Source organism: Electrona antarctica (genome assembly GCF_951216825.1).
Source record: "Electrona antarctica genome assembly, chromosome: 19".
Taxonomy (NCBI): Eukaryota; Metazoa; Chordata; class Actinopteri; order Myctophiformes; family Myctophidae; genus Electrona; species Electrona antarctica.
Genome location: NC_136800.1, coordinates 29918769 through 29940997, shown reverse-complemented (window position 1 = coordinate 29940997; position 22229 = coordinate 29918769). Strand labels below are relative to the sequence as shown.

The window sequence follows — 22229 nt, the reverse complement described above, 5'->3', positions numbered from 1 at the left end:
CAAGTAGCTCCAAACTTGTTTTTTTTCACAAATCGTCTATTAATAGTGTCCTGTTACTCACACATGCACTGTCACACTCGAGCTGCAGTTCAGACAGAACTCAGTGGTAGAATACTCAAAGGGACAGAAACTAAATTCCCCGGCCAGGCCTTGGTTCTGTATGAACAACAGAGAGAGAGAGAGATATTTCATATTGTCGATTTCAGTCTTGAATGCCATTGGCTGGGTTTCCCAAACAACACTTCTTACACCATGGTGTTGTTTGGGAAACCCAGCCATTGTCATTGAAATATCAATTTATCGTTGTGGCACTTAAATTTACATGCTGAAATTCTATTGGAAATGAAGCATCAAAGTGAAAATAACCTTTTTATTATTATTTCTTACAGCAGAAAACTTCAAAAACAACATAGTATGACATGAGATGAGATACATAATATATTGTGCTGTGTTAAAAAAAAGGTTATAACAAAACAATATACAGTAATAAAATAAAGAACAGAAAAGGCATTTCTATCAACTGGACCAACACACCAGCCATGAACCATTTTATATAAAGATTGTTTTAGATGCAAACTAGCGGAACAAAAAAACTATGAAGTCTGCAGAAAAAAATCTAATCTTCTTAAGATTAGGTTATATTAACGTTAAAGTTAGAAACTATCGGCCCAGGCGGTGGCGTAACCGTCTGGGCACCCGACTGGTGGTCCAGTCGCAGTGTGCCGCGGGTTCGACTCCCGAGCCCGACACGGCCTTTACTGCATGTCTTCCCCCATCTCTCTCCCGTTTCCTGTCAGCCTACTGTCTGTCCCTTCAAAAAAACCAATAAAAGGCGTAAGCCGCAAAAAAAATATCTAAAAAAAAAGAAGAAAAAAAAAAAGAAAAAAAAAAGTTAGAAACTATCAGAACAAAATATGTTATATATATGTTAAAGTTGCAAACTAGCCAAACAAAAACAATGAAGTTTGTAGGAAAGGTTCTTCTTGAGGTAGGTTACATTACATACAGTATGTAAACGTTACAATACAAACTCCAGGGTGTTTTCTTCATCACCAAGACTCAAAGGTCTTTGGGGCAGTACTTCCTCTCAAAGCCGGCCACGTCAAACTTGCGGAGGCAGCCGTTGTAATTCATGTAGCGGATCTTTCCCAAGACGGTTCTCTCTCCCCAGGCCCGGTCATGAATTCCACAGATAGACCACATGCAACCTGGAGCAGGGGACGTGAGTTTGGAAGGACATGCGTTTGAGGAACTTCTTCGGGAAATAATGTTATAGTACAGTGGCTCCCCCAAACCGATATGTATTTGGCCACAGACCCCCATCAGAAACGGACCCAGGTTTTGTACCAGGTGCCCCCAGGTAGACAGAGAGAGGTCTTTGGTAAGATCTGCTACATTGTAGCGGACCTTCCCAAAGACTCTCTCTATGTCCAACCTGGAGCAGGGGAATGAGTTGGGAATAGTCTCACGTAACCAGACAACTAATCCACAATCTCTGAATCAGGGACGGATTAATTTTCGTGTTTTTATCATCTTTTTAACCTAAATTGAACAAAATCAACAGCCAATGAAGGGCCCCAGGAGCCCTTTTCAGGGTGTCAAACCTAGTACCTCACAGTCTAATTTCCCCGAAGGGCCCCTGAGAGCCAAGGGCCCCTGGGCCACGGCCCCACTGGCCCAATGGCTAATTTGTCCCTGCTCTGAATGCTATACGAGTATTTCCATTTCTGATAAGCAGCAAGTTGTATGTGCTACGATTAGTTTCATTTATATGAAAACACATTTACGTGACGAAATGGAAGCGGGGAGGAGGCTTCATATTCACTTTATCCTCTGATAATATTCAGAGCTTCCATGCTCCAGACTGTATGACGGAAGCTTTTGAAATTGTGGGAAGTTCTGGGAAGTGCGGAAGGACAAGCATTTGAGGAACTTCTTCTGGAAAGAATGTTATAGTAAAAAAAAAGAGAAAAAAGCGTAATTTGCGAATGAATATGATGATAAATAGGGCTGGGCAACCAACACACCAGCCCCACTCCATGAACCATAATTATATAAAGAATGTTTCAGATGCAAACTAGCGGAACAAAAAAAATATGAAGTCTGCAGAAAAAAATCTAATCTTCTTGAGATTCGGTTATATTAACGTTACAGTTGGAAACTATCAGAACAAAAACAACGAAGTCTGTAGAAACGTTCTTCTAATCTAAACTTCTTGAGGTAGGTTATATATCATCTGTCAGGTGGAAAGTGGAAAGTCATATGTCCAAAACTGTTACATTAAACTAAGGATTCAAATCCAAAAATAGAAATAGTAGCAGATCAACAAGCTCAAAATGTTTCAAGCTTGTGGATCTAGAATTTTTTATACTTTTGTGCAATGCCGTAGCATGATCAAGTTTCAAGTAGGGCATTAAAAAACACAACAAGTTAGAATGTGGACATTCATGTGGTTTCTGCCCAACAACATGCCCAAACAAAAACTGAAGTTTGTAGGAAAGGTTCTTCTTGAGGTAGGTTACATTACATACAGTATGTAAACGTTACGTTAAAAACTCTCAGGGTGTTTTCTTCATCACCAAGACTCAAAGGTCTTTGGGGCAGTACTTCCTCTCAAAGCAGGCCACGTCAAACTTGCGGAGGCAGCCGTTGTAATTCATGTAGCGGATCTTTCCAAAGACGGTTCTCTCTGCCCAGCCCTGGTCATGAATTCCACAGATAGACCACATGCAACCTGGAGCAGGGGACGTGAGTTTGGAAGGACATGTGTTTGAGGAACTTCTTCGAAAAAGAACGTTATAGTACAGTGGCTCCCCCAAACCGATATGTATTTGGCCACAGACCCCCATCAGAAACGGACCAAGGTTTTGTACCAGGTGGATAGAGAGAGGTCTTTGGTAAGATCTGCTACATTGTAGCGGACCTTCCCAAAGATCTCTCTCTATGTCCAAACTGGAGCAGGGGAATGAGTTGGGAATTGTCTCACGTAGCCAGACAACTAATCCACAATCTCTGAGAACATTTTAACCTCAAACTTACCGACAAAACCGTTTGGGTCCTGTCCATCCAGCGAATAGCGGTCATTGAGATAGAGGGCGTTGGAGAGCGCCTCCTCTGGTGAGGAGGTCCACTCTAGAATCTTCTTGGCCCAGTACATCCGCAGGAAACCATGCATCTTCCCTTCAGTGACCATCTGGTACTAATGGTGAAACAATACAGAGCCAAAAGAAAACATGATAATATTAATATCGTCTAAACGGCATACTGCAAACGCCAAAATTACTGTAACAACTTGAGCCCTACATATCATACTATAATCATCATCATCATACTATAATTTTGACAATGTCTGTCTGAATGTGTGTCTGTCACTGTGACTGCCGTAGCTCCTCACTGCCTGCACCAATCACTCCCACTTTTCACACAGGCATTGACCATAATAATATGGAGGTCTTAACCCTTTTTCCAATTTAACAAATTATAAATTAATAATTAATTTATTAGTGAATTAAAAATGCGAAAACGCACCCAGGGCGCAGTACCCCCTGCGACCACAGGGCGCAGTACCCCCCGCGGCCACAAGGCGGCAAGTATTTCACAACGGGTAAGGGCTAGTAGTATCTAACACAGCAGATCTACAAGCTCACAACATGTTGCATTGCGACGTGTAGATCTAGTATTTCTATTTATTTTTTCATCTTTTGTTATTGAACAATTTAGATTCTTTTGGTTTTAATTTTTTTCCCAACATAGGGATGCTTGCTTAAAGCGGCACTATGTTAACTTTTTTGTTATGACTAAAACGTAATTTTGTCCAATCTGTATAGAGCGGCGAAGTCCTGACGTCAGTCGCTCGTCCCCTGGTTTCCCCTGGTTCACGGAAGTAATTTCTCTATGGAGAATAACATGGGGTGATCTTAATATCGTCTACTATAAGCATTGTGGTCCAAAAATAAACAAGCTGTCTCGGCGTTATTGTCAGGGAGGTGTCTCTGTATCGTTTGCGACAGTCAATCACTCATGCAGTCTGTTTCTAGCGAAAATGTAACTAATTCACCAGCAGTAACAATAGCGTTTTCTCTCAGTCAGTTGATATCCATATGAGTGAAGCGGCCTGGATGATTTGTTTATTTTTCAAACATGGTTCTTATATGAGTCGATTTAAAATCCCCCTATGGGGATTACAATGCAAATAAAAAGTACATGAACCCGTGGATTTGCGCCCTCTACCAATATTGATGTCAGACATCGGTGCTCTATAATAGACAGAGTATGTTGTTAATACAACATATAACATATATAATTGGAGTGGTCGTATGTAGACATTTAGATCATGTCATGTCTCACCTCATCAATTTATCCCCTATTAGCTCAATGGTAATGTCAGCACGGGTTCAAAACCCGGGGTACGGGTGCAGTCACACCGAGCTTTGATTCTGCCTATGCGGGCAGAATCAAATGCTTTTCAATGTTAACGGAGCGGTTTGATGCCATTCGAGGATTTCCGCAAAAACAACTCTTGGTTCCCATTGAAAAGCAGTGGTAGAAAAGTTCTGAATGACTGCACCCTAAAAGAGGAAAATTATAAACATAGTGCAGCTTTAATGTGGTTAACTCTAATTTGTACAAGAAGAAAAAAAACACCCAGACTGTTCATAATAACAGGGATACTATAGGAAGTGATTTGGATTTTGGTTTGGAGAAATACTGTACCTGGGCTGCGTTCCAGAGCTTGTCGTGGGTCTTGGCTTTCTCCAGCTGCTCACGGTTGTAGACATACTGCCTTGAGTCTTTGCTATGATCTTTCAAGGTCTTCTGTGCCCACTCATTAGCACCTGTTTACCCCATGGAAACAGGATTTAAAATACAAAAACAAAACAAATTCGTCCTCACATGCAAAAGCATCACTCGTATATCCCCCAAACGAGAACAAAACAAATGGCTTAGTCTAAATCCTCACCCAAGGGATGTCGTGGGGAAAATACTTAACACCGTTTAAAAAAAGGAATTTAAATGAAGAATTACAGGAAGAATATGCAATGTTCATCAGACGGCAGTGAATATCCAAAATTTCAATATGTTTTGGAATAAAAGACACCTTTACATATTAGCTATAACACATAAACCCCAGTGTCTCTATTCTGGGGGTGAAGATTCCGTAAAAATAGCAGATCTACAAGCTAACAATGCAGCCAGACATTACAACACAAACACGTTTTGAGTTTGTACATTGGCTTTTTTGGCATGGCTTTTTTTTTTGGGGGGGGGACAAAAAAGTACATAGGATTTAAACAGGAATTTCACTTTAAACTACTTTTGGAGACTCCTGCTTTTATGTAGCCTGGAAACCAGACGAATCTGCCACAGGAAAAAGAACCTGGGGAGATTGGTCTGACACTCCACTATTCAAGTGAGACTGTTTTGCTGTGACGCTGGAATCTGTTTGTAATCGCCCCTTGGAAATAAATCTTCCACACCGAAGTTCTAGACCAATATCTACGCAGTGGCTAGCTTTTGTGTGCTATTTACACTGTGTCACACATTGCGTCAGCTATTTTTTAGAACATTTTTACCTCCAAACTTCTGGTGATCTATGGCACAAAATATTTTGAGATGGGGTCGGAGCCAAATACACATGATTTTGGGAGACCTTGACATGAAAGAGTTTGAGCAACTGTTAGGATTTAGAAGACATCTTGTAGAATCGACACATCTGAGCTGACCTTCAACGCTGTCATATTTGTCGTTGTAGAAGCAGAAGTTGTCGGTCAGCTCCCTGCGCACCACCAGCTCCTCGATGAAGGAGGAGACGGACTGGCTGGCGTTCTTCCCACAGCGCTGCACCTGCAGCGCCACACGCTGGGCTGACAAGTGTCCTGCAGGGATGAGGGTGGGCAGGGGACAAATTGAGAGCAAGGAAGAAGGACCTTGGAAGTACGTGATGAGGACAGACTGTCCATGACTCTTACAGAAAAGAGTCTAAACAAAACACTTATTCCATTTTTGGAATATATGGAATAATATCAATTGGAATAATATGCTGCAAAATATTGCGATGAGCTAGTTTGTTATAAAATGTGACTGTTTTAGCGGTCTGGATTTCAATAGGGTCGACGGAGGAGACGATGGTATATTGAAAATGCCCAAAATAGATCTAAACAGAGATCAGTGCTACAGTGTGTCGTTTAGGAAGCCGTTAAAAGGGGGTCCAGGGCCCCCCAGCAATTTAGCATCACAATCATTTTAACCACTTTATACATTTATATGTTGGCTATTCAAAAACAGCAGATCTACAAGCTCACAGCGCGTCACTTCGTGCCACGTTGCAAGCTTGCACGTCTGCTATTCATGAAAATCTTTGAAAAATATCTGAACATTTTGAATCATTTAAAAAAAATCTTCTGGGGGGTCCCTGGCACAAAGCATTTTCAGACGGGGGTCCGCGGCCAAATAATACATATATTTGGGGGTCCTTGACTTGAAAAAGATTGAGAACTACTGCGGCCTAGAGATGTCTCCTGTTTAAGAACCCAGCTCACATAACATACACTACCCGCCTCTCCCCCCCTCCCCTCCCTTCCCTCCCCCCCCCCCCCCCCCCTCCCTTCCCTTCCTCCCCCCCCTCCCCTCCCCTCCTCTCCCCCCCTCTCCCAGCACCATACTTACCAAAGCGTAGCCACGGGGAGAGCTGGCTGAGGGCTTCAGAGTTGGGATCATTGCGGTGGGTGGCGAAGTACTTGAGGCGCACGTCGATGAAAGACTCCAGCGTGGCCATGCCCGCCGCGCTGCCTGCCGTGGCCCACGCCACCTCCCCCACCGCTCCATCAAACTGCAGCGAGGCCGAGGCCAGGGTCTGGGCCCAGTCCGTTGGCTGGAGTGGTGTGTGAGCAGTGTTGATTTTAACAGCACATTTTTATTTTAGTTTTAGTCATAGTGTCTTGAATAGTTTTCAGTTGGTTTTAGTCACATTTTAGTCACCTGGAATGTTTTAGTGTTATAGGATGTCATAGGATTTTAGTCGACGAAATCTACAGTTGATTTAGTCGACTAAAATGTATTTCGGCGGGCCTTGATGCCGTCGTAATGGATTCTTTTTCTGCCTTTATTGATCGATTGACAGGAAATGGGGAGAGAGATGGGGGGGGGGGGAGGGGGGGGGGGGGGCGGGGCGTGGGGTGACACGCAGCAAAGGTCGTCGGGTTCGGGAGTCGAACCCGTCACACGCTGTCAGGCCGGATTACCAGCCTAGGTGCCTGGACCGCTAGGCCGGTTTGGGCCCTGCAGTCGTATATTATGATTAGCTAATTATTTTTAGGTATTTATTCATAAAATGTAGTCTTCTTTATGGCAATTAGAACCTCCCCACACGTTCTGTGTTGCCAGTGCCAGTACCTTACTGGCTCACCTGCAAGGGAGGAGCCTCCACGCACCGGGAGGACATGGTGCCTCCGCCCTACTCCTCCCTTTCCACATTCCCCTCGGCATTTACCTAGCCTAAACAATTAGGAGGAGTGGGTAGAGAAGTGCCATTAATACGGCAGGCACCCAAGGAGCCCCTTGCTCATGGGACCCTTAAACACCTTCTCATTAGCAGACCACCTTCCTACCCACTCAGCTACGGCCACTTCGTTAACATTTGCTGTAACTATGGACACTCTGCAAGTTAGCCGTGGTGTAAATGGCCAATGGGATGAGCACGTCAGTTACGATAAAATCACTGCACTCCAGGGGAGTAAATGGAAGCATCTCCATGTCATGTAATTATTTTTTCAACCCTGAAGATAGACACTGCGTGGCTCTCTGAAAAGAAAGAACAGATTTTTTTTTCTTTTTACCTTCAGCAGCACCAGGCCGGTGAGAGCTCAGCACAGTACGAGCTGACAAGCCTGAGGCAGCAATAAATGGGAACATTATTTCTAGTGGTTGTGTTGTTTTAGGTTCCTCGTGCAATACATCCCACATAGCAGCTTGAGACCGCACTGATTAATGGCTACTGCAAAGGCTTAATTTGTGTGAGCAGTGGACAGCACTATAAATGGCTGTAAATGGCTATTCCAAGGGGGGCTCTGTTTTGTATGTGTATCGTGCAACTTAACCACTTCCAAGCTGGGAAAAAATGCATATACCGTATGTGTATACCGTAGTGATGCATACAAATATCACTGCTGTTGGGTGGAAAACTGTTATTTTTTTAAATTATTTAATTTTAAAACCATTTCAAAGATCTACAAGCTCCCAGTGCTGTGCGTTGCGACACATTGTGAGCTTGTAGATCTGCTATTTTCACAATTTTTGTGTGACACTCTTGTGGAAGTATGAATTAATTCACGAAAAAAAAACATAGAAAGTTGAAATATGGAGATACAAGGTTTCTGCCCAACAACAACGATATTCTTATTGTATGCAGTGCTCCCAGGAGGACAGCAATCTGGGGGTAAAACCACTGCGATGGTTGCGGTGGTTAAGTTATCACCTAAAGCGGGAGTATGCGTCCCGCTTTAATGGCTTGATGAACTACTAAACTACTAATTTCTGAGTGGTGGCGCTGCACTAACCTTGGCAGTCCTGGTGGCTGTGTAGGGGTGTTGGTCCACCAGAGGGAAGTCGGTCAGGAACTCAGGCAGAAGCTTGGTGATCTTTCCTCTGATGGTTCTGGCAGCGTATTCCAGCTTATTGGATGCCACCCAGCATGGCACTATATTGTGGGTGTCGACCTGTGAATGGTAGAAAAAAAACAAAAAACAAAACATCTGATTAGATTGAATTTATTTTCTTTTTTTCCTTTTTTTTAGTTCAGTTGTAGTTTTTAAAACAGCTCTGCTAGTTCCATTATTATTTTGTGAAAAGGCTTAGTTTTAGATTTAATAAGTTCGATTTTATTTTTATAACAGTTTGACGGCCGCTAATTGTTTAATCGAGGGTTCCACCGCGCGTAATACGACATTCCCGCTATTTGTTTAATGCGTTTAATTCGCTGTTTTAAAATAATTAAAAAGAAACAGCGGATTTATCCGGGACCTGATGACGAGGCGTTATGATGACGAAACCGGAAATCAAGTCATCATCTGGGCTGCTAGGGCTTCTGGGAAATTGAGCTCAATGTAAATGGACGGGGGGGTTTGTTTGGACTACAATGCCTCATAGAGGCGGATCCTGTACCGCATTGTAATGGCCGCTGGTGTGGATGATCATAACATGCTGACGGACCATTCTTCGCCGGATTTTCACGGATCAAAAGCCCAAATACTTCAGCGTATGCTCTAAAGGTAATAAAACAATCTCGGCAGTGTAGAATATTTGATTAAATAGCGGGCAACGCGTGTTTCGCAGTAGAACTGTTAATATGGGGTATGTATCAGGGAGAGATTCAAAAAGGTTTTTTTTTATTCCATCGGGGTCCTTTTATACTAAATTTATAGAAACATTTAATGATACAGTTTCAGTTTGTTATCTATTCAATTCCAGTTTATTATTTCATTAGTTTTAGTCAACTATATAATAACCATGTTTTACCTGTATAAGTGGGATGTCGTTGGGAATGTGTTTACCTGTATAAGTGGGATGTCATTGGGAAGGGCTTTCTTGACATCCTCCAGCCACTGCAGGCGCTCCCTGAGAGGGCAGAAGTCCGTGACCACAGCGCCCAGTCCACGGTCACACACAAACCCCAGCAGCACCTCACCTGGGGAACCATGGAGGAGATGGAACTGGATGTTTAGGGTTTCGCAGTCCTGTGAGATTGGAATGACATGGAATGATTAGAATTGGAAGACATGAAGTTAAACGCCAATAGAGCGTCGCAGTCCCGCCCCCTTTCATGACGACACCAGGCCCAAGAAATGAATCCCAATGCATTTTCCCCATAGACATTTCAAAAAGTATTTATTTAAAGACCTTTTAAGCGTCGTACGAAGCCAACTAAAGTCGTGACAAATCATGACAACAAACACAATATTTTGAACCAAACAAAAAATTACAAAAAAGAAAAACAACAAAAAAAGTATTGTAACCTGACGTATTTTTCTACTTTCTAATTCTTTGTTTGTTTTAGTTGGCTTTGACTGCGGCGTAAACGTCTTTAAATACCGTAAATACTTTCTGAAAAGTCTATGAGGAAAATTAACGGGGATTTCTTTTCCGGATCTCTCGAGGGGGCGGGACTGCGACACTCTATAGACCAGTGGTTCGCAAGATTTTTTTATATTTTGATTTTTTTGCTATGCTGTCCTCGCTGGCTAGGTGGAAGTGATGTGTGGCCGCTTGCAAATGGTCTGATTACATTCTATCTAACTATCTATCTATCTATCTATCTATCTATCTATCCATCCTGCTAGTCCCTGGTTTCAAATCGGCTGCTGTGCCAGTTAAATTAAGCTATGAAGCTATCTGACCCGGAGCACAAAATGCCACCTTCTGGAAAAGGGAACTACAGTACAGTCATGCACAGAATCTATAGAACCCCTGACAGTAAGTGAACCCACATAGGCCCCTACAGTGGTGGTCAGGGCGACTAAAACCCCTCAAAACATCTCTACCTACCTTGGCAACTTCCTCCAGCCCCTTCAGCAAGAAGGTGTAGTGCCGTGCGGTGGACAGCTCTGACTTTGGGACAACCAGGCAGACGGCTATGTGCAGAGGTAGTTTCTCTGCCACGGCAAGCCTCTGGGCATGGATCAATGCCCAGTTATCTACGACGGCACAAAATAATGCAGAGAGAGTTAGCCAGAACTTTGCTAAATAATTTATAATGTACCACAAATGTCAGCACCTGATCTGTAGTAAAGCTGCGATTACCTTGAACTCTGTGGTCTCTTGACATCCAGTACAGAACACCCTCAGAACCCTGCTTAATCTCTTGGGTTTCCGATATGAAACGAATACGCTTTTTGTTGAACTTCATTTCATTTTTCGCTGTCCTGTCCTCTGCCACTTGCTCCTGCAGCCAGCCCTCTGGTTTCTCTCTCTTCCCCTGGGTCATAGGAGGAAACTTCTGCTTCTTGCCACAGGGAGCTTTCGTCGCCGTTGCTGCCTTGCGTTTTCCTGACATGATGGTTTGACTGCTGAACAGGTTGGTCAAGGCACAGGGCAGAGTGGTGGTTTGATTGATTGATTAATTGAAGTATTTATTAATAGTTTGCAGAATTACAATACATTTCAAGCACAACTCAATACAAAAACTGTTAACTGTGAGTGGACACCATAAAGCATTACACTTGTTTACAAAAGGGTCCACCGTATAAGAGGGTAACCAAGGTCTCTGCTTCTCAGACGTCTCTATCACTAGCCTCAGTATGTTCCCTCAGCACTACGCTCATTCTGTAGGGAGAGGGCACATTATGGGGCTACTCTGTCACAAGTTTCAAGATGTGCCCACACACACACACACACACACGCACGCACACACACACACACACACACACACACACACGCACGCACACACACAATAAAGCCCATAATGGCTGTGATACATATTTTATGAATGTGTACAGTCATTCTAGGGCTAACACCAACCCAGCAGATTCTGGGTGCAAAGCCTACTGAGAAAACATTACACATGTACACATAAATAACACGGAAACAAAACGCAGCGGCATGCCTACATGCGTTACTTACCTTCTGCAATGCAATAAATAACGTGCAATGAATGGTATTAATGTAGAAGCCAGAAGGGACCGCATGAACAAGAAAGGAAAGCAAAGCTACCGAATGGTTATAAGCTTGATTCTCTAATTATTAGATCTGATACCATGGTTCACATGATGTTTCAGGGCTAGTGTGTGATATCCCTTGTATGTCTTGTCGGCAGGCACTGACTGAGCGTTACACAAGCAACTGAAACAAGCATCATGTTACGCATACACGTGAGCGTTAAGTAACGTTGTTGTTTTGGTCCTTTCGAACTCCACTTCCCAGAATGCATCGCGCTGAGCGGCGCACGACTCACTACGTTGTTTACGTCCTGTGTGAATGAGGGGGAGGGTTGGTTCAGTGCTATTGCTATTGCTAACAGAACATTAAAGAGGCTGTGTGTGTGTGTCTGTGTGCTGCTAGTTCAGTGTACACTAGCTTATACCAGCACATCTACATACCCCTTCTTTATTTGTGTTTTATTAGTTGATGTTTTTATTTTAAGGTATGAGTAAAAAGGGATTCCCAGCCGGCCAGAGGAGGACGCCAGTGGTTCCGGATAAGGTCGACATGTCTTTAGGTAAGAACTAGAAGGCCTAGAGACGGACCAGCAACCAGAACATGCTACTACTAACTCCTCCTTTATATACTTATAATGCGTGCTGGTGTCCTGCTGAGTAAATAGAAGATCTACAAGCTTACCACGCGTCACAATCGTGACGAGTGGTGAGCTTGTAGATCTGTTATTCACTGCATGCAACCATGTATAAATATGTCTCAACCTAAATACTACTACTACGTCACTACAAATTCCAATACTGTTGCTGCTGCTACCTTAAGTTACTACTAACTTTACTAAAACTACTATAGTAGGCCTGCTACCACTAATGGATACTACTACTGCTACTACCTAGTCGTTATCCAATTAAACCCTACAGTTGTAGTAACTGACCTGTCCTGGGTTGCAGCTGTACTTGGACGTTTCCCCTCTACAGTCTACTCTACATCTTAATGTATTTGCCAAAAATAGCTTGTGCTGTGTGTGAGCTCGTAGATCTGTTATTTTGGGCTAATGTTTCCCCCAGAATATGGATGGTGGGGTTCAAGTGCTTAATATAATACTACTACTAATATATTGCTGCTGTTGCAACATACTCAACTTCAGTTGTGTACAACAGGTATATTCCCACAATCGCACAAGCTTCCCACAAATTGCAGTCACATTTAACATGAGGACTAACAGTGAAAGTAAGAGTAAAACATATTAAATGACAAAAGAAAGATAAATATGTATAAAAAGCATGTGACAGAGTTCTTCTGTCTTATCTTTTTCTTGTCCAATAAAGGTCATCAAATAGCTGCAGATTGTGCATAAAATGTATAGGAATGTCAATGTATGTGATAAAATCCAAAAGGGAAGCGTGCACATCTCAGAAAAAGTGTTGACAGGTGCTGAACAAAAATATATACGTAGAGAAGAAGGTAGGATGTCCGCACACTGTCTAGTGTCATCCTTAAATAAACGTATTGGGAGCATAACAGACGGTGTGCGGACATCCTACCTTCTTCTGAATGTCAATGTATGCATCATAATGTTTTGTATTGACCATTATGAGTATTTGAATATTCACAGTTTGACATCACCATAGGTGAATGAACAACCTAGTTAGTACTACCGTTACTCGTCCTCATGACAGTAGATAGATGTCGAAAGCTTGGCCTTTTGCATAATGCTTAGTGAATAGCGAAGCTGTTGGTGACCATTGATCATTTAGAGAGTGGGGCTGGTGGGTAGGCATTAGCATTTCTTAAGCTTATCTGGTTAGGTCGTTTTGGTTTCTGACTATCCTGGCGAAGAAGCTTGTGTACTGCCACTGCATTGGAGCCATTTCCCACATGAGACAAAATCTGAATCTGTTCATGGCTGGGGTGGGTGCGATCTTTAATGATTCTGTTAGCTTTGCTGACAGCTTTCATCATATAGGTCATGGATGGAGGGAAGGTTGCATCCGTTGATGCATTCCACTGTCCGCATGACCCATGGTACTGCCTTATGATTGAGGTCAGTCAGTACAGTTCCTATACCAAGCAAGCAGTGAAGCAGCTAGTCACGACGCTCTCAGTAGTGCCTCTGGAGAAGGACCGCAGAACTTTGTGGTTCATGCCTTCGGTCGCCTGAGAAAGTGGAGTCATTGTGCCTTTTTCACCACCCGTTCAGTGTGTGTAATCCCCGGTTTAGTTTCTCAGTTGAACTCACTGAGTCTCTACTGCAGCGCCTTCTATGCAGACTCGGGTTCTGCTGGCTTCCTGTAGTCTATGATCGTCTCTTTTGTGTTGTCGACATTGATAGCCAGGTTGTTCTCTTGGCAGTTGGCACCATTGTGTCATTTTTCCGTTTAAGCTACATTGGTCAAACGAACTGTAACTTTATCCATGTTCCACTTGCATGGAGATGTATAGATACATACAATGACTGAAGTGGGTGGTCTATTCCTTTACTAGCCATAGTAAATAATAGATCTTTCCGAAGCATTCTATCACCCTTGTTTGTTCTCAATGTTGTGCTCTACTTCATCAGATGACATCATTCGTTTGAACAGAAGAGAGCAACAGTCAAAGGGGAGACAGCCCGCCGGGAACCGACGGCCGGTTATGAAGAAGGGACGTTTTGCCCAGGGAAAGGGTTTCACACCAAGGTCTGGAGGACCAGTTCAAAGAGGTATTTTTAATGAATATAATTGGTTACACGTAGAATATACAATACAGAAGCGTAGCATCATCCTTTCATAACCTGGACATCTGCTTGTGTCTTCTGTTGTCGTACCTCACCTGGCTATTCTTTGGTTTTTGAGTGGTGCAACCACTCCAACGAACAGCAATGTCCGTGTTCAACTAGCAATGTCCGTGTTCAACTATGTGTGTTTGTGTGTGACTATGTGTGTGACCAGTACCAATGAGTACCAAAAGTGGCGCTGTTGTGCCAGAAACGGAGAGAGAGAGATAGTGCTGCATGTTGCCTGCTAATGAGAGAGAGAGAGAGACAGAGAGGGGGGGGGGGGGGGATTTGCAACACTCGGTTCACACGGGTGTGATTTTTATCTTCTGTTAAGATTTACATAACATGTAATATGTACCTTTGTTAATTCTGTCGCTCCCATAATGTAGGAGTTCGATTATGTGTAGTACTCTGCAATCAATGATGGGCTCTCCTCCTCTGACCCGTTTCAAGCCACCTCTTCGTCTTGTTTGCGGTCGGAACAAGACTAAAGCTTAAGCTGGTGTTTTCCAGGTGGAGTGGTAACGAGGTTAGGTCTACGAGCCAGAAGAGGTCCTCCTCCGGTGGGCAGAAGACGTGGGCAGGGGGTCATCACAGGACTGGCAGCCAGGAGAACCGCTGCGCTCCAGAAAGGCATCAGCCCACTCAACAAAGTAGCTGTATATCAGGTACTACAGTACATCAGAATGCTCTAAAGCAGGGGTAAGGCTAACCAACCTTTTCAAGCCCATGAGCAGCATTATTCCAATGTGTAAGCAGAGATCTACCGCTACAAATTATGTTCCAAACAAACACCATGAGTTAAACATCGTATTTACTTTAGCAATTTATGATGGGCTTAATTTTACATACATCCACCGAAAGGCTAGTAGTCCAAATATGAATAAACAAAATGTCATAAACACTGATACTTTTTACGTTTTTAGATTACTTTTTAGATTACAAATTAACCCATTTAGGCCTGACCTCAAGATTTACAAAAAATCTTCTAAATCCTCCAGTTTTCTGAAATAAATATTTTCACGATTTTTCAAAAATAGCAGACCTACAAGCTCGTAGCGCGCCACTCGGTGGCGCGCTATGAGCTTGTTGATCTGCTATTTTTCAATAGCTAAATTATAACATGTTTAAAACACCAAAAGGGGTTCCCACCCAGAATGGGTTAAAACACAGGGACATGAAATAAACTCCTATTGCAGATGTCTAATCTTCAATGCAGAATATTGACTTTCAAATCAATTAATATTCACATTTAGATTGATTGATTGTTTTTAACAAAAAAGCATGCATGCATATGTCATCAATTGTTAGGGATCATTACAGCCGACAAGCTCATTACTTAAACTTTAATGTTGTGAGCTTGTTTGCCGGCTATTTTCCCCTCACGGGGGCCAATAATTAGTGTCATGTTGCATCTTTTTTTTTTATGACGGCTCCACTCGGATCTCGGAAACAATTTCACCTGTGCCTCCCGGTTTAGGTCTATCATTTGAAAAAAAAAAATTAATCTTGGAACCAATCGTCTGTTAGGGTACTAATTAACCTTGCGTCAGGAGGCTTTCCACACGAACGACTGATGACGCTTTGAAGCTGTGCCACAGCGCACATGTAAACACAACCTAACAAGACTATAACTCGAAATTATTTTGGAGATATCAGATTGTTTCCCCACTGGTTTGGGTTCATCGTTTCTGCTTGAGAGAGACCAGATTGAGGAGGGAACTTGTGAACTCAATACTGCCGCAATCTGGCGGAGTCAGGTTACTTGAGGTAGGGTGCAACCAAAATGTGCATTTTTTCACCAACATGAAGGACAGAAGCTCCAACCCCCAGGACATGGTGGTGCCTAGCTCTACACACACAGCTCTGTCTCAAGACAACTGGCAGCGTTTATGCTCAGCTGAGCTAATGAGCTTGGACTGCACCATGTCATGGGGTATTTTCTAGATCAGTGGTTCTCAAACATTTTTGTCTCAGGTAAATCCCTGTAAATAACGTTTTCATCCACGGCACCCCTGAATTACATTGATAGACACATTTGTCATATTAACAGTACGTAAATGTAAATCTTTCCCCCTATGTTACAGTGCGTCATGAGGAAAACTGGAGAGAATATTTGTTTCCATTAGGACAGACTGAAAATATTTTTTATACTTGCCATTTAAACCACTTTTAAACCACAGCATTCCTTTTCACCAAAAATAGCCGATCTACAAGCTCACAACGTGTCACGTGGTGATGTGCTGTGAGCTTGCAGATCTGCTATTTTTGTGCCAGGGATTATAATATATAATATGTTCTGTAGGCTGAAAAACCACACATCAAGTACAGTTTAACTCGGGTCCATTTTATTATTTTATCCAATTATATTAAAACTTTTGATGAACTGCAGGAAAGTCTTTCTTCTTACACTTCTACGACAATATCCTAACTAAGCAATTATCCAATACAACACAACTAGGGTTGGGACCCATTTTTAACGGCTCTATAAGGCCCCATTTACACTGGCAGCCAAATCCAGCCTGAATCGGATCTGAGCCACATCCAGATTGGAATCTGATTTGTTTAAATGAGTCATGTGACATGTTTGACTCATTTAAACCAATTGGATTTCAATCTCGATGTGGCACAGATCAGATTCAGGCTAGATTTGTCTGCCAGTGTAAATGGGGCCTTAGGGCACTGTGCAGGTAAATCACGCACAAAGCATCTGTAAATTCGACGACTCCTACTAATGTTGTCAATTAAAACGTCCTCGGCAGAAACCGGGACCGAAGACGAGGCCCTTCATTCAACGCAACAACGTTCCGTACAGAAAACCAGAAGTACAGCGGAGGCCCTACAGACAGACGGACCTGCAGAGGAGTCAGAGTACAACATCAGTCAGGAGGCCATTTCAGCTGCGGAGACGGTAAGAAGTGCGATAATCCTGGTAACTGCATATGCAGATGTTTTCTACTTTAATCACTTAAACCCACTTCGTTGACTGGGGTCCCTCACACAGCTCTATATCAGGCATGCTCCTTTTTTCCCCTGCTACACTAAATAGTTTGCCCAAAAAACAGCCGATCTACAACCTCACGGCGAGTTGAATTGCAACGTCCAGCTTGTGGATCGGCTATTTAAAAAAAAAAGAATCATCTCCCCAGAATATGGATACTAGGGTTTATGTGTTTTATAAGCCTATATCTCGCTGAGTCTTTCGGACGGCTTTTAACTTTTTTTTAAATTGAGAGATCCCTTTGGTTATAATTCTGCACACATAAAAATCAACAACATATGGCACTTGCACACACGCCGCATTTTGATAGACAAACTGGGATTATTAGTCCTATAACGCTCTGCATGTCCTGATTGTTACAGGCCCCTACCACCTGTCCATCAGGCTCAGAGGGAAGCCCGCCAGGCCACCTTTCTCTTCCACAGGGGACTCAAGGTACTGCATGCCTGCCTTCACTTCACCAGATGCTGCCTGGCTGTGACATCCTGGTGCTCGAGGGGCCTCATACCAATTCATGGAATAATGGCCCTTGCTGTCGGGCAGAAACCTTGTATCTCCATATTTTAACTTTTTAATGTTTTTGTTCTTTTTCTTTTTTCTTTCCTTTATAAATGAACGCCCTAATTCGTCGTACTACAGTGTCACACAAAAAGAGCACCAAAAATATTATTATACCATCGCTGAAAATAGTTGACAATTTACCAGAGGAATATTGGCGCTGACAGTACATATAAGATAAACACACACAGAGGGGACACATAACTTTGTAATGCTACTGACATTTGTGTGCAGCACTCAGTCACCTTAAGTCAGGGGTTCTCAACCCGTGGGTCGCGACCCCTCGGGGGGTCGCCAAATTATTTTAGGGGGTCCCCAAATTATTTTCACGATTTTTCAAAAATAGCAGACCTACAAGCTCGTAGCGCGCCACTCGGTGGCGCGCTATGAGCTTGTAGATCTGCTATTTTTCAATAGCTAAATTATAACAATGCTTAAAACACCAAAAGGGGTTCCCGCCCAAAATGGTTTAAGGTTATTGTAGCAGTCAATTTATATTGGGGGTCGGGAGGGGGCGGGGGTCCCGAGACATTGCCAAAGCATTTCCGGGGGTCCCCGGCCAAAAACGTTGAGAACCCCTGCCTTAAGTGACAGATATTATATATATATATATATATATATATATATATATATATATATATATATATATATATAATTAGTGGCATGTCATATGGTCTACCTGGACAGCCTTTGTGATCTACCTCTTGGGCACCCCTGTTGTAGACCTCCTTAAGTGTGTCTGTGGGTTTTATAAATATTGAACCACATTAAAGCATTGAAAATAACTTGGGAGTCGGGACTAATAACTACCGGTACATTGTATCCATTGAAACACAGGTTATTTTTTTTCCACCCATTTCCTGAAAAGTAACGGTTTTGGACATACAAGGTTTCCGCCTGACAGCAACAATAATGTTATGCTTTGAATGCAACCTGTGTGAGAGAGTTCACTGACCATGACTTAACCTCGCCTTCAAGGCATTTTGCATTTCATCAAACTTGTGTATCTGACGAGGCACAAAGCAACTTAACATATTTATAGGATTAATCCTGCTGTCACTGTGTGTTCATTCTTCCCCTGTGGATTCTCATCATGCTGCAGGTACACACCCAGGTGCAGAAGCCAAGTCCACAAGCCGCTCCAGTCAGAACTCGCCCGTGAGTATTCAAGGCTACGGAGAGGCTCTTTTTTTGAGGTGGGGGGGGGGGGGGGGGTTGTTTTTTAGCGCTCAAATAAATTTGACAACTCTATAATTGAATCGATTCAGGGTTTAATTCTGATAGTAAACATTGCTATAGACTAGTGTTAAGTAACAGGAGTCTCCTCGTCTCTCCAGCTCTTTAAGAAAACAGAAAATGCATTTTCGGGTTGGGATAGCAATTTTATGTAATCGGTAGAGACAACCCATATAGCATAAACAAGTGAAATTGGAAGTCATGATACAAAGAAATGAGCAGACAAAATTGGAACTGGAACACTATAAGATTGAAGCTAATAAATGGGTACCCTCTCTTGATTTGCTGAAATTGGTATACTCGCCAGAAAATGTATTTTCTTTTTATCAAAGCACTGGATAGACCAGGAGACCTCTGTCACTGAACAAACACGCTATGTCTATGGCATAATTCCTAGAAATGTAAGCTTTAAACTAAACAAAAATAAAAAAAAACTTTTGTTTTAACCAAAGAAAACACCACTTTACACTCAATTTAGATGTCATCCCTGTCGGGTGGAAACCTCATACATCCAAAACTTTTCAGGATTCACATTCAAAAGTAGCAGATCTACAAGTTCAAACTGCGTTGCACATAGCGTCGCATTACCAGCGTGGATCTGCTACCTTTGGACGGAGGTTTCTGCCCGACGACAACGCTATGATGTGAGATGTGTGACTGCAATTTTGTTGGAGAGGGATTAGGGGACAGTCTGTGCAGCTGTCTGTCCTAAAACACCTTCCACTTCTCACCACCAGGTGGCAGACGCAGACATCTACCGGTACACCAACACGTACATCAACAGACAGCAGTGGAATACTGACCGTTTCAATTGACAACCCCACAGCCAGAACACAGCCAGAGTAAGTTCGAATTAGGGACTGATTATATATATATATATATATATATATATATATATATATATATATATATATATATATATATATATATATATATATATATATATATATATATATATATAAACAGATAGCTTCTCACATGCACATCCAGGTGGGGGAGGTGCTGGTAGGCAAGGTATAGATGCAGGCCAAAGAGAACTTCCCCAGGGAAAAGGAAGGGACCGCACACTCCAGAGACTCAGGACAAGATTTAGTTATGCTTCATTTCTTTATTGCACTACGCGTTTCACCGTTTGGCTTCGTCAGGTGTATGCAAGCACCTGCATATATATATATATATATATATATAATCTCTCTAACTATGTGCTTGCTGTTTCTCAAGGCCTCCCACCTCGTGGTTCCTGCACCCCCCTGCTGTCGTCCCTGCCCCCGTCAAAGCGGAAGTGACGGAAGTGAAGAAAATCCCCAAAGGAGTGCCTCTCGAGTTTGACATCAACAGCGTGGGCAAACCGGTGAGAGCCGCGCGATAAGCCAGCTGGATTTAGTATGTTTGCTAGATATGAGTATCAGAATTCAAATGCTCGGCATTGCTCGCCTCTGCTCGCCTCCCCTAATCCTCTCAGAGGATCGATTTCTCGGAGCGTTCTTAATGGTCTCAAAGGAGGATGTTGACTCGCTTCTGCTGTATATTTTATATGGTAATAGGAAAAAAAAGTCTGCAAGCAAATCTAAAGTATGCCTAAGATTTTGCTGACGGGCCTCTTCTGAACGTTTTCTCCTCTCTCCCCACAGCAAACGGCCATGACCCTGAACGAGCGTTTCCGCATTCTGAAAGATCGACGCGTGGCCACGGCGCACAGCAGCAAAGGCAGCCGATTTGTTACCGTGGGTTAGCTAGCGACGGGGGAAAACGGACGCTATACCTTGGAACCATTTTTCCTCCCACTCACAGGCCTATACCACCGATGTGTACCCCAGCTTTTTAATGGATGGAATAATGGACTGGTCTCACTGTTAACCTGTGGCGTGGACAGCCTGGGATTTTACTCTGGGAAGAAGACTAGTACAATAGTGCACAAGTGCCCAAAGACGTGAAGATCCTGGGTGAAGGTTATTAACGGAGGGCGAATTCGTTCTTTTCTTTGGGTTTACAGTACCAATATTGATACCACGCTCCCAGCTATTTGTCTTGTGTGATGGAGATAACTATATTGGGGTGAAAGAGGTTTGTTTTTTTTGCTCGTGACTTTGGACTGTTGATACAATAACTGCTTGGGTGATGAAGTTTTTCCACACCATAAAGAACGCTGCCATTGAGCTGTTGTAGTGGCACCCATCTACCCCACCCCTAAAACATTTTGTAAATTGTTTTGTATTGTTTGTTCAAATAAAGAAATAGAACACAAATCGCTTTTGCTTTTTTTTGCGTCTACATTACAAGTCTGCATTGCAGGATGAGCAACTAATCCTCTGGGTGGCTCAAAGGTTTCCATTTATAAACGAATGACACCATCTAGTGGTGAAATGAACTAAACTACCTTTAAAATGTCAACAGTCACATTTCAGTAGGGCTGGGCAATATCCTCCATATGAGACTAGATCATTTTGGATTTGGAATATTGGAAAAAAGTGTTGTGCTTTTCCTGGTTTTAATCACTTAAGACCTATTTTATAATTTCTAAATCTTAATGATCTCCCGTCTCATGTTGTGAGCTTGCAGATCTATTTCCATGATTTAAACATCACAAATTCACAATACCACTATCGATAAGTATTTTGTCATATTTGATTTTGCCCATAATTTTGCCCTATAATTCAGGGCCAAAAGCAATATTGGGTACATGGAGCAGGGGGTCTGTAGTCTGCACTAAAATGCATTCCCACTTAACAGTACATTTACTTGCAGTATATTTCCCATGTGAGCAATACTGCAGTTCAGACTTATAGGAGAGCTCAAAACAACTCTCGGGGTGTCAAATTCATGCGAAAACAAGCAACAAAATGGTTGGAATCTGAATATTGCGTTTATTTAAATACATTAAAATTTGCAATGTAACAAAACTATTGGCATATGAAATTCAAACACCATTTGAATGAACAAAAAAAAAAACATGGCTCACTTCATTTTTCTGAAGCTAGTGTTTGGGTAACACTAGGTTTTAGTTTTACTCTCGGCCACCTCCTGCACTTT

General features: G+C 42.6%; 2 protein-coding genes across 8 annotated transcripts; one reads left to right on the top strand and one right to left on the bottom strand.

Annotated features, from left to right (window-relative positions):
- Positions 1-699: 699 nt before the first annotated feature.
- Positions 700-11839, bottom strand: cpdp (CPD photolyase). Of its 5 annotated transcripts, none has more exons than XR_013792452.1 (11): positions 11614-11836; positions 10795-11060; positions 10540-10688; positions 9549-9731; positions 8556-8714; positions 6667-6871; positions 5724-5876; positions 4714-4835; positions 3040-3199; positions 2532-2734; positions 1081-1208 (listed from the first exon to the last, which is right to left on the bottom strand). XR_013792452.1 is itself a non-coding variant. In XM_079530217.1 (11 exons), exons 1-10 carry the CDS (start codon positions 11676-11678, stop codon positions 2586-2588), a joined length of 1611 nt encoding a protein of 536 aa, XP_079386343.1. In that variant the 5' UTR covers positions 11679-11836; the 3' UTR covers positions 1084-1208; positions 2548-2585. The 5 variants fall into 5 exon arrangements, 4 of the variants coding, with proteins under 4 accessions (XP_079386344.1, XP_079386343.1, XP_079386342.1 ...); XM_079530217.1 differs by having other exon boundaries at positions 1084-1208; positions 2548-2734; XM_079530218.1 differs by lacking the exon at positions 2532-2734 and having other exon boundaries at positions 700-1208; positions 11614-11839.
- Positions 10934-21466, top strand: LOC306943698 (UAP56-interacting factor-like). 3 transcript variants are annotated; one of them, XM_079530220.1, is made up of 10 exons: positions 10934-11068; positions 12134-12208; positions 14207-14347; positions 14918-15072; positions 17167-17315; positions 17768-17840; positions 19066-19121; positions 19937-20041; positions 20421-20550; positions 20831-21466. In XM_079530220.1, the coding sequence occupies exons 2-10, from the start codon at positions 12136-12138 to the stop codon at positions 20930-20932; spliced, it is 984 nt and encodes a 327-aa protein (XP_079386346.1). In that variant the 5' UTR covers positions 10934-11068; positions 12134-12135; the 3' UTR covers positions 20933-21466. The 3 variants fall into 3 exon arrangements, 2 of the variants coding, with proteins under 2 accessions (XP_079386346.1, XP_079386347.1); XM_079530221.1 differs by lacking the exon at positions 10934-11068 and adding an exon at positions 11878-11979; XR_013792453.1 differs by lacking the exon at positions 10934-11068 and having other exon boundaries at positions 11990-12208; positions 20421-20736.
- The last annotated feature ends 763 nt before the right edge of the window (positions 21467-22229 follow it).